Below are 13225 nucleotides of genomic sequence, written 5' to 3' on the forward strand. Positions count from 1 at the left end.
ATTATATAAAGAAAGACGCATAACTGAATTAATATGGAGTATATGTATGCATTAACAAGACATTAGTGATTAGGGAAATATACTTTAGTAATTTCATTGTTGTGGTCAACCACTCTCAGTTGATTCGTGCATCTAAACTGATTTTATTTTTAATTTGTGGCTGAACACTTAATCCATGCATCTATTGTATTGTCAGCATGTCTTCGTCGTCTTATGGCATATTCAACTATAATAGATTTAAAAGCATGGCAGCTTTGTCAGGTATAATAAATATTTAGCTGACTAATGCCTGTGATAGCTGTTAAACTTTCTCCTCACACAGCAAGCATCTATATACATATTGTAGTTGAGCTATGCCAAGAGGGAGCATAATTTGGCCACTATTTTTTAAAAGTGATTTTATTGCTAAATTCCCATTGGGCTTAGCTCTGTGTACCACGAATTTCTGCAAAAAAAAGATTGAACAACATTTAATTCTAAAAGATAAACTGTCATCTAGCCGCTATTTGCTTCACATGATAAGTAGCTAGAGACCATAAATATTATGAATTACACACCCTCAAATTTCCCAACGCTTTTCTTACTGTAAGCATGCTGCCATGTAGTATTACCCAAACAATGTATATTAAATATTACTGAATGTTAATCCACCACATAGAGCCACTATAACATGTTTGGTACAGCAATGCAGCTATATACGTACATGGCCACTACATTCTACATAATTATACAGCAATAAACGTATATATATATATATAAGTCCTAAGGCCTAAACGTCAAAGCAAAAAACTAAAAATGTCTTGCTTTTAAAGTGTTTATGACCAGTTCACTTGAATCCTCTTCCAGACAATGGCCAGTTGTACAGTGGCTGAACGCCCTTCTTAAGACCTTTATCATCTTTGCCCACTATCATTCCATCATGGAGATCTGTAATGTGCCTCTCAACATCAGCCCTCCTTGCACGTCGTATCCACTTCTTATCTCTCTTCTCTTCAACAAAAGCACCTTGTGCTCTCAAGTCCTGCATCAGATTATCAACGTTTGCCTTAGTCTTATTAGCCATGAGGTAAATGTGTACAAAGCCACGTTGTTCCCCATTAATGACAAGGCTGTCTGCAGAGAGGGAATATTTGAAGATGATATCGTCATTGGGCTTCTTAAACCATATAGTCAGGGAGAGTGGAGTGTAATTAATCCAAAGATCTTCCCCGATGTCAGCCTGGACTTTCTCCAGTTCTTCATAGGCATACTTCACTAGGTCCAGGGAATAGAGAAGTCTGTCAATCTGAGCCTCATAGGTGTACTGACTGAGAAATGACCACCAAACTAATGATGAAAGACCATTACGACAGCCAGCAAAGGTGGTATCGGGAGAGCCAATATAACCTGGATTTGTGGGAGGTTGAAGTTGAAGCCCTGTCCTTGTCATGTATATTCCAAGTGGCCAAGGAGCTCCTGGCCATTTGTGACCACTGGTACAAATTGAGTGGACAAATGGCAATTTGAAATCAAAATCTGGTGGTGGCTGGATTTTGGTACGACCCTGGTTGAATGCCATTTTCATGAAAGGCATGTAAGCACTTCCTAAAGCTCCATCTATGTGTATCCAAAAGCCATTTCTTTTCACCAATATAGGCTCATCTGGTTTGTTGGGATCGTTTACTTCAATCCATCGCTCATCCATTCCATGTTTTTTCAGCATCGGTAGTAGAGTCTCACCTATTCTTTTCACATCATCATAAGCCCCTTTGAAAGTTGACCCATAGTTTAGCAGTATTAATGCTGGATGTCCCCTTGAAACAAAGAACTCCACAAGAATGTACAGCTTCTCCACGTCAATGCTGCCAGGTCCAGAATCCCCACCTTCTGATGGTACTTCAGTAGGCCAATCACCACCTAGTGGACAATCATCAGGATACAGCTCAGTTCCAAGCCTGTAGAATGACGTCACATCCAACACCGCCAAGCATTTCATGAACGAGTAGTGGGAATCTTCAGAATAAAATGTGACAGGAGTGAAGGCATTTGGTTTGTCGGCCTTAGGCTTTGGCTGGACATATGTGGTGGTGGGATATCTTCCAGTCACATCGGTCATCATGAACTTCCCCTGTAGGTAGTCTCGGCCATTCCAAACAGCATAGAGGTTGCCTTCACTTGATCCCATGGTACACACATATCCCCAGTAGGTTTCTGGATCCTCATCATCGTGTGGCCACTTGGCATTCCATAAAGACGCGTAGTAGTCCAAAACATTACGTTCCATCCATTTCGTATGGATTGAATAATTTCCAGGCACATAAGGATCTCCGATGTTGTTCAGAAATGCATGGAGGTAATCTTTGGCAACCTGCTGACTGGCGTCTCCATAGGCAACTTGATAACCGATATGATTATCTGATTGCGTATTGAGGTATGTAGAGGTTTCGTCCAGAGCTGTTTTAGTGTGGTCAGCAGTAAATCCCATAGATGGCACCTGGTAAAAAGTTGGCGTCACTTTCTCTTTGTCAGGGTAAGAGTAGATCTTGGCGGGGTCTTGAGACGGCGCAGTTACCATCAGCGTGCCATCAGGATTAATTGCTGCAGGATGGAGGGTCTCCTTCCATGGCTTTCGATCTGGCCCATAAGGAATATCTTGGCTCATGATGCCGGGAGATTGCTTCGTTGCACGACTGAAAGGTAATGCGGGATGCACTACTTTTCCCTCCTTTTATAGCTACTGCGATTACAACTCGTGCATGCGCAATGTGATGTATGTACGTAGCTATGCATCGTATAGCAACGGCACCAAAAGGAATTCTCCGTACTCAGCGTGTTACGGATTTGTACGCATAAGGCGCTCCGGGCGCGCGTCTTGGATGCAGGTAGCTACATAGTCAAAAACTTACTAAAGTGACATAATAGTCCAGTACGATGACTGACCTGAGGGCAATAACTAATGGCAGAGAGTCCCATATTATAGGGATTTGTGCATAATCAAATTAAAATGAATGATCCTCTTCCCCTTCACTATTTATTTTATTTATTGTAGCTACTGGGCAGTCAGCACAGCTGGTAAATCTCTAGGGATAAAAAAGAACAGCATATAAGCAGAATTAATGTACAGTTAATTATTGTTCCCTATGCCAACATTTATCCCAAAACAGGTTGAGAAACATCACACCCCCTGTTAAAATATAGAAAACCATAAAATGCAATAGACACCAATGAATTTGGCTATAGATGGAAAATGATTACCAGTCCAGTTTGTGCTCTGTGTCAGTCAACCCAGCCCATAACCAACCATGTTTTAACTGGCTGCTCTGTGGCTCTTGACCAAGGTAGATACACTTGGCGCCATGACTACAAGTTTTTGTTCGTAGTCTTCTGAAGGATTTGTTACATTTCTAAGCTTTATGCAGATCTCCCTGGCCATCTTACTAGTGAGAACCCTCTATAGCACCATTCCTTCTAATCTTTCATCATTGTTAAGTAGACCAGACTTGGTGTTAGTCTCCTCCAATTCCATCACTTTCTGTAGTACTAATACCAACCAATATAGTTGTAATGCTGTGTTACACTGTATGTGTAGTGCATTCCTTTTAGTTTACAATCACACCAACCAGGCTGAAGTGTTGTCATTTGGTCAAGAAAAGGGGGGCTGGCTGGCAAGTCTATTCAGTAAAACCTATAAACATTGAACTGTTTGAGCTATGATGACCATACTGTTCCATGATACTAGAGATCTCATGAGCCATTGTCATTGTCCTCATTACTATTACATAAGTGATGATGTTGAACATTGGGTACATTCACAATGTGATTAGGTGGGTTGTACAGCTAACTACAATACAATCATATAGTTGCATGTTCTTTCTCATTTGAACGCATATAGCTAAAAACCACACTTCTGCTTGTCAGCTATGTTGTAACAATGTAATCAGCACAAAAACATGTCACAATTTGACAACACACAAAACATACATTAACTAATGCCTCATTCATTAACACAGTCTAAAGTGGCACTTAAGCATAATATTATTCTAACAATTATAGTATCACCTTAAATAGAATGTAGCGTGGTATATAGGCCATAACCACAAACCAACATGTGGTTTGTAGTCACATGTTAATGTAATAGGCTTATATTTATGACAAAGAAATCTAAAAAAAAATTGATGAATCAGTTTTTGATATATAATCACCTAGCTACCAATATGATAGTGCGTTGTCACATGAAATGATTTGTGACGTCACTAGCTAGCTAGCATAATTTTATTATACCCAGACTATTATACTGAATATTAAGTTTGCATAGTCACTGTGCCTTTTATGAGGTTAATAACAACTTCACTGCTTGCAGCAAAATGATAAACTAATGGAAAGTCTGGTACAGGAGCTTATCAGTACTGAGCTCTTGCTGACCTAAACCTGTGTCACAACGACTCACAATATTTTCTGATAAGCAACTTTTTCATTGTATTATAGCCACAAGCATGTATTACGAGATGATGAGATTGGGCAAAAATGGTATATGGATGTGTTAGCCACAATCCGTCAACAGTGGCCTCTTTAATAAGTCATCAAGCAAGGTTGTTTGTTAAGCAATGTTTGCTTTGTATTGCGGCAGCCACAGGCATAAGAAGATGGGATTGTACAGATTATTACAGAACATTGAGGATGTCTGAGCCACAATTCAATAACAATGTGTCTCTAATAAATTGCATAATGATAATATATATGGCATGTGGTTGTTATATGGTTACATAGCCACAAACCAATTATATATGGTTTGCCAAGACAATAGTCAAAGTAAACAAAAAGTAAAATAATTTTTATGAATCAGACTTAGTATAATTAGTGTAGTGGCCACAACCCATATAAGGTATTGATATAGTACAATACACTATTTATCTGTATGAATACACATTAGCTATAGAATACAAGTATCATAGCCATCTTTATTGCTAGTAGCAGTATGCCAAACTACTGATACTTTTATTTGGCTTGATTTTACAATTATTATTATTATTAAAGCTTCAGTGCAGAAGGTCTGAGTTTATATATGTCACACAAAAATAATTGACTCACTTAGTGGTACATAACATGTTGTATTATTTAATTATTCACACATACAACTTAAGACACACCTTGGTGTATAGGTGTGTTAGTTTATACAGATTCTGGACTTGACTTTTACAAGCTAGGGATGTTCTGCAAAACCACTGAAAATAAAACTGGATGTGCTTTAATCACCATAATAATCAAAGTCATTTGTAATAATAATTTCAGGCATGTGGGTTTGTGTTGTCTTAGCAATTACTTATTGTAGGAGTGACATCAATTAAGTAAAAGTGTTCTCAATGGAAGGTGATCTGTGGTCATTACCACACTAAAGGATTTTAAGTGTTTAGTCAAATGACATCATCACAACTAAAACTGCTGATATAACAACATAAAATTTACTCTAAATGCGGAGTGTACATGGCTTAATGGCAGTAATGGTAGTAATGGAAATAAAGAGCCAGTTGTCATGTAGTGTCACATAGTGGTTATGTATTGTCTAAAAATATTTTGTGACTTCATATACTGTATGCTCAACTACATGCACAGTTCATAGTATACAACTGAAATACAAACCATCATCAATAGTCAAACAATTGCTATAAGCAAAGATGAATCTTATTATTTCATTGCTAGCTACTTCAGCAGCTTTAATTTGTCTGTCTACCAGGGAAATATTTCAACAGCTTAGTGGACTACCAACTTACATTATAGTATAATAACTAGCTAAGTAGCTGTGCATATTGTGGGCACATACTTTTCACCTTACAGTATTTACATTTTAATTCTTAGCCAAATAATTGACTTAAAGTACTTAATAATGCATTATGTGCTGTTTTGTCCAATGGACCAGTCAAACATATTGCATCAATTACTCCTCATAAGCAAGGCTGGCTCAGTTTTGACACATTATAGCATTCATACAGGAAAGACAAACAGAATAAAGAATGTACTATTGGGATTTCTATACCACTGAATCCCTAAATCAAAGCCTTAAATATGGAGGTCAAATTGATTTACAGATTCAGTTGGATCAAAGGAAACATGATGTCAAATCATATAAAACTTCAAGCACAGCAAATTGAAATCATACTCAACTTTACTAGCCTCATTGCAGTTCTTTATGAAGTCAAATGCTTCAACGTGTGGGATAGAATACATGACATAAGATATTATCAACATATCAATTTAGCAATTGTTACAATATTTATGAAGTCAAGTGCTTTTAGAAGTCAGAAAACCACACCTGCACTCTGTTATCACCACCTCGGCCTCAGGTTGACAATAACAATATCCTACTAGTGGCAGGGTTTAACTCCTCGGTTTAACTTAAAACCCACCAACAGTCAAAACGTTAAACCAAAATCAAAAATACCAAGTATGTAAGATAATTATGTACTAGTTGTATCAGTTAAATTGATTATAGTATATTGTATAAGACATTGATGGTAAGTGTTAGCTTTGCTTGTTAAAGTTTCACAATAATAATAATGAATAATAAGAATGTGGTGGAGGTTACAATAAATACTAATAAACTAATGCTTGAGAAAACTACAACATGTAGGGCTGCGTGCTATATGATCCGAAGATACAAACTCGTTATATGAAGCTTTTTCATACCATTAAATGAACAGATATGTTGTTCTATATAGCACCCATTACTAAGCAGTGGGGGCAACCATGGATACATTCATGTTGTGGTTTTAGGTTGGATGTGCCTCATATAGGCTCATACCCAGCTATTCTTCTGTGTAAATTGGACATTTTTTTTTCTTCACAGTGGCCTGCCAGGCAAGCTAGGCTGTACACCTTTCTTATTGCCCAAACTACAGGGGAAGTGTTCTGGCCATGTGAGACTATTCAGACTAACTATAGTAGACCCTCATAATTCATACTAATTGTAAAACTGTGCAATTGTGTATGCGTATCTTTCCAACCACAAACTCTGTGCTCATGCACTGCATGTAACCAAAACAAAACCATATAAAGTAAAACTGTATACATAAATCAATATAACTATCAAAGTTATTTGTAATAATAATTTCAGGTGTGGGATTGTGTTGCCTTGACAACTACTTATTGTAGGAATGACATAATAAATAATATGAATAAAAGTATCCTTCAAGGAAAGGTGATTGATTAATGTTCAATTCTTTTGCAATGGCAGGAAATTTTAAACCTTTGTAAACCTGTATATTCCCTCCCCTGGTTTCATTGTAACATGTTGGTGGCATCCAGGTTGAAAGGTCAGGGTATGCCAAAAGCATCTGCATAAACATTTTCATGATTGTCATTACCACAATAATGTAGTACAACATGCTGTGTCAAATGACATCATCACTACTAAAACTGCTAACATGGCAACATAAAATTTCTTTAACTTGAGAATGTATATAGCTTAATGGCAGTAATGGCATAAAGAGATAGTTGTCAATGTAGTGTGGTTATTATTATGCATTGTCCAAAAAAAAATTTTTTTACTTCATGCCAAGCTACACTGTATATGTATACAACTGAAACTCAAGCCGCCACCACTAGTGCAACAATCGTTGGCTAATGATGAATCTTATTATTTCATTGCTAGCTAATCCAGAAGATAAATGTGTATCATTTTCCTGCCAGAGAAATTATTTCGACAGCTAGTGGACTGCCAATATTCAAATTAGGCTATGTAGGACATTAATTTTTAATATTTGTGTATAGCTGTACACATTTTGGGCACATATCACAGTTTTCAGCTTACATATATGTGACCGGGCCTGTGAAAACAGGGCATGTGGGCACAAACTACACTCTGTCACTCTACAGGTCATACATATCTCAGTGCTAGAACAGAATATTTGTGTTCTGTTACTTGCATCATAACACCAATTAAAGTCTTACTACATGTTCAAAATTGCATTGCAATAGCATAGTGGTACAAAATGTTATCACTAATGAACGTTTGAGAAAAGTAGGCAAATATCATGTGCCCACATTCCCTATTTTCGCTGGCCTGGTCACATATATAAATTTCAATTCTCAATAGAGATTAAATCAATGTCAATTGATCAGATTGTTGAGGGGACAAGGTAGTTGATATTTTGCTATGTTAGTATATAACTAGATAGTTGATTTTATGAAGGATACGACTTCCTATAATGTCATTAAACTTAAACTTTGTCCCTGTACAAATTGGACATAGTTACTGTACTTAGCCACACTACTGCTTCTTATTGTGGTGTTGTGACCATACCCATGAGGTGATGTATTTGACAGGGAGGAGAATACTTTATGGCATGTTTATCAGACATAATAGTCACAGTGGCTATAACATCTCTAGCATTTTTAGCACATTTACCTTATATGGGTGTGTAACTATAAGCAATTCAATTTGTGATGTAGTTGCAATAGCTATAGGCAATGCTACATAAAAAATTATTAGCTGAGAATATTAGAATTCAGTATATCCATTGTAAATTCATTATGAACATGAAAATAGTATGTGTGGATAGATATTTAGATCATTTTAATTAAGAATTTGGTGGTATCTATAGCTATTCATGTGTACTGTGCTACCATGCATCAGCTAAATTAACACACATATATTAGTTGACATGATATCATTTCACTAAGTGCTTAGTGATCCATTGGTGTTGTCCACAATTGTCATTGGCTTCCTGTACATTGATAGTACTATTAATATTGTTTAAGTTTAGTTAGTATTTTGCTTAACACATACACATCACACCAGCTGGAAACTGTTCCTTTTCTTCACGACATAAATACTGCCTGTATACCTTTCATACCAACCAAACTACAGGGGAAGTGGTCTGGCCACTTGAAACTAACTATAGTAGTCCCTCAGAATTCATGCTGATTGTACTTACATCACTCATATATGCCAGTCAATTACGCATCTTAAAATTGTGCAAATATTGTGTGTGCATACATATCTTTTTTTAACCACACCAACTGTGCTGGCCGTAACCAGAACAAAGCCATTGAAAATGAGGCTCTGTATATAAATCATGTAACAATCAAGGTCACTTGTAATAATACCTTCAGGTGTGGGAATTGTGTTGTCTTGATGATTACTTATTGAAAGGTGATTGATTGATGTTCAAGTCTTGCAATGGAAGGAAACTCTAAATCTCGGTTATCCTGCACATTCGCTCGCCTGGTTTTATTGTAACATGTTGGCAGCATTCGGGGTGAAAGATCAGTGTATGCCAAAGGCTGATATCAAACATTGTCATCATTGCCACACTAATGGATTTTGGTCACTGTAAGAGTTTAGTCAAATGACATCATCAGAACTAAAACTGCTGATATGACAACATTAAATTTATTCCAAATACAGATTGTACATAGCTTAATGGCAGTAATGGTATAGTGTCACAGTGGTTATGCATTATCTAAAAAATACATTCCTAAACTATACACTGTACTTACAAAACCACTGAAATACAAGCCACCACCACCAGTGCACTCTTTGACAGTAACGTACAATGGTATACCCCCAACAACTTGCCAGAACCAATACAGTCTGTCATAGTAGATAACATCCTGTTTGGTAGCTACAATCAACATGCTGCTCCATAATTATAATCTCATATTTGCTGTTTCCCTTGACAGCTGCAGTCTGTCTGATCATGATTTGAAATTACTTATCACAATGGTCCTGATTACCATGCATTGCTCCTGTTTTCATGAAAAGCAAACACCTCTTGGCTGTAGGAGGAATGTTTACCAAAGGATAGTATAGTTTAAGTACTTGCCTACAGTTTTGCTTCTCTTAAATATACCTTAGCTTGTTCTTTTGTTTGCAAAAGGGGTTGATATAGTTATCCATTGTAATCTTCATGTTGGTGTTTGGTGAAAGTAGGCTTATATAGTACACGCATTGTTATTAGACAGCTCCACAACATTGGCAGTTACTATATATGTACCAGGTTTGAGACAATATTATTATGCTTTGAAAATAGCCTGTTATGCTTTTGAGCACTGATAAAAAATCTGGCCTATTATGTTCATTCAAAATCAAGATTATGTTCTAGAGTTGGGTGTTTTATTAGGCCTTTTCTGACTGCTGTATTAGAATAAGTGATTGCTCTGAGCACTATATCTTGACCTTATTTCCGTAAAGTGTGTATAATCAGCCAAGAAACAATAACAATAATAATAATGTAGCATATTTTCTTGAGTGTTAAGGTGTAGTGTATCCATGTTTTGCTATATTTTTGGTACACATTGCACATTTAACTAAAACTTTTCTCCTACTATGCTGGCATAATGCTTGATTCCTTTGCTAGCTTGTCATGATTGAAATTGTGCCAGCATAATTGGCGTAAGCCTATCATTATAGCAGTTACCACAAACACTCGGGCAGTATTTATACTCTTGTCAGAGGTCTGTAGTCACCATTAAAGCATCTGTGTTTAGATCTATGATTTCTTGCTTTTCATCAACATTATAATAAATTGGTCAACGTTGATGGAAGTGTGGATTCGCTAACTTTCGCTTCCATCCTCATACAATAACATGACCAGGTTTGTAATAACGCAACATGTGAGAACATACAATTTGCCTGCTACATACATGTAATTTTCAACTCTGCTATGTTAAATTCAACTTTATATTGCAAGTAATAATGCAGATGTTCTATCCTGCTTACCCAGTATGGTTTTCACAGGCTTGGTTGCAGATAATAGTACTGTATATTAGGTATCATGAAGGTTAGGGATTTTCTGGCCAAAATATGTCACCTTAAAACCAGCCTCATTTTACAGCTTGGCAGTATTGGTTAGGCATATAGCCAAGCCCATATTGTCTTTGAGAAACCACAAACCCTCCAACAAGTTTCTACGAAATTTTACAATATCAGTCAGCACAATTATTAATGTATATCTGTATAATTATTAGGGATCATGAAGGTAGAGTTTTTTGGCTAAAAATATTAGCCCAAAATCAGCGTCACAATACCTTCATGACACCATCGCATGTATTGGTTATGTATAACTGAAGTATGATCTGAAATGCTCCATAAATGAGTAAGCAGAATTTGAGGAAAACGGGAACGGAAAGCGGAACAAGCAGAAGATGCCTGACAAAGGTCACCATGAAATCATAGGGTGGATTGTACAGTACAATATTTCTTGTGGATCCTTTCAACAAAACGACAGAAACACTTTAATAGAGCAGTCACCTACATTACTCTAATATAACAGTCATGAATGTTTTGTTAACTATCCCACTGGGGACCCAAATTGATGGCCTGTGAATTGATGGACTCTAGCTGTCATAGATTAGGTATATGGACTAGCTAAGTCATCAACATTGAAAGTTAGCTATGCCCTTGAAACCATAAAATTTACATAAAATTTAAACCATTATAACATGATCAGATTTACAAAGGATTCGAATTAACTGACAGTGCCTGCATATAGATACGGGAAATTGTACCTGCAACCTTAGGAAAAAGTCACATGATGGGTATGTGGTAGCTGCTGTATGTGCATGTGCACAGCTCCAATGAGGAGACTAAGGACAACATCTCCAGTCATGGGGACTCTTATGGAGCTACTTCAGTTTGACAAGCATAATTTTAAACCAGTGCTGCATGCGTAGTATTATTATTGTTATTGTTTACTGTGCAAAACCTCTTACAAAGCGTATGTACAAGCACAGATAATGAATCAACAAAATTAATTATGTGATTAATTGATGATCAGCTAGCCTTGCTTTAAATTGGTCTAAACTTGAATAGGTGATGAGGTTGTTGGGTAAATTGTTCCAGATCTTTATACTTGAAGGGAAGAATGAGTTAAGGTATGAGTTTACTCTTGTGTTTGGCTGTAACAGCCTCATTGAATGACCTCGTAGAGAGTAGTTAGATGGAGCTGGTATGAGTATGGTATCAGTCGGTATATCTACTAATTGGTGCATGATCTTAAACATTGTGATAGCTTTCAGCTGGTTTCTGCAGTGAGCCAGAGGTGGCCAATTCAAATTTTGCAACATATTTGTGACAATTGCATATGAAGAATAATTATTGTACACAAACCTCACACACCATCTCTGAACTGATTCAATAGCTAAGATGTCCTTTTCTGTATAAGGGTCCCAGACCACACAGGCGTGGTTTAATAAGTGACTTGTAACAACTCGGTTTGACCGAGATTGGGCAGCTATGAAGGTTACCTTTTAAAAATCCTTTGATACTGTTAGCTTTGTTAGTTATTTGTCTAATGTGTTCAGACCAGGATAGTTTTGAGTCAACAGTAAGACCTAGGTACTTGGTGTGTGTCACCTCCTGCACAACAGTGTCATACGAAGTGTAATGGTAAAATATAGGCTTTTTCTTGTGTGTTATTCAGATGAATTCACATTTCTGAACATTAAATGTAGCCAGATTTGCGAAGGGGTCTTCCACACACATCCAATTTACGAACTTTGACAATTTATAACTTGAGATTGGAAGAAGTTATTGATTTGAAATTTGGTCAGTACTGAGCACCAACATAGGTTAATGGATGGGGAAAGTGTCAGGCCGGTATCTTTCTTGAACACTAAGTTATGGTATTCCAAGTTCATAGAATTGGATGTGTGTGGATGGCCCCTTTTCGCAAATCCGGTTACAAATGTCATTTTCCATTTATTTGCCCATCTTTCCAAAATAGTTAGATCTTTCTGAAGTTGGTAACAGTCTTCTTTTGAGTTAATAGGAGTGTACAGAATGACATCATCTGTATATAATCTTACAGTTGATAGTATGTTTGTTGGTAAATCATTTATTTTATGAAGCATAAGGACAATAACGGAGCAAGAACAGTTCCTTGCTCCTAATGTCACTTGAGTTACGTCATTTTGTTCACCATTAACTAATACCTGTTGTCGTCTTCCAGTAAGAAAATCTTTCAACCATTCTAAAGTGTTGTCCCGGATACCATAATGATGTAATTTATGGTAGAGATGTTGGTGTGATACCTTATCGAAGGCCTTAGAGAAATCTAAAAGAATTGCATCAGTTTGTCCATTGTTGTTTATTATGACTTCTTATCTGGATTATGATGGAAACAGTAGGTGCAGTTTTTGAAGCCTATAAATTGGCACTGTCGGTTAACCAGAGTAGCTATACTTCAGTTATCATTAGTAATAATTTGAATATTTTACTGAATGTTTTAATGTGGTGACTGATGCCTTC

General features: G+C 36.8%; 1 protein-coding gene across 1 annotated transcript; it reads right to left on the reverse strand.

Annotated features, from left to right (window-relative positions):
- Nucleotides 1–616: 616 nt before the first annotated feature.
- LOC136247627 (histidine decarboxylase-like) lies at nt 617–2697 on the reverse strand. Its single transcript, XM_066039396.1, has one exon. It carries the CDS (start codon nt 2639–2641, stop codon nt 827–829), a length of 1815 nt encoding a protein of 604 aa, XP_065895468.1. The 5' UTR covers nt 2642–2697; the 3' UTR covers nt 617–826.
- Between the last annotated feature and the right edge of the window lie 10528 nt (nt 2698–13225).

Source organism: Dysidea avara, chromosome 2, assembly GCF_963678975.1.
Source record: "Dysidea avara chromosome 2, odDysAvar1.4, whole genome shotgun sequence".
NCBI classification, from domain to species: Eukaryota; Metazoa; Porifera; class Demospongiae; order Dictyoceratida; family Dysideidae; genus Dysidea; species Dysidea avara.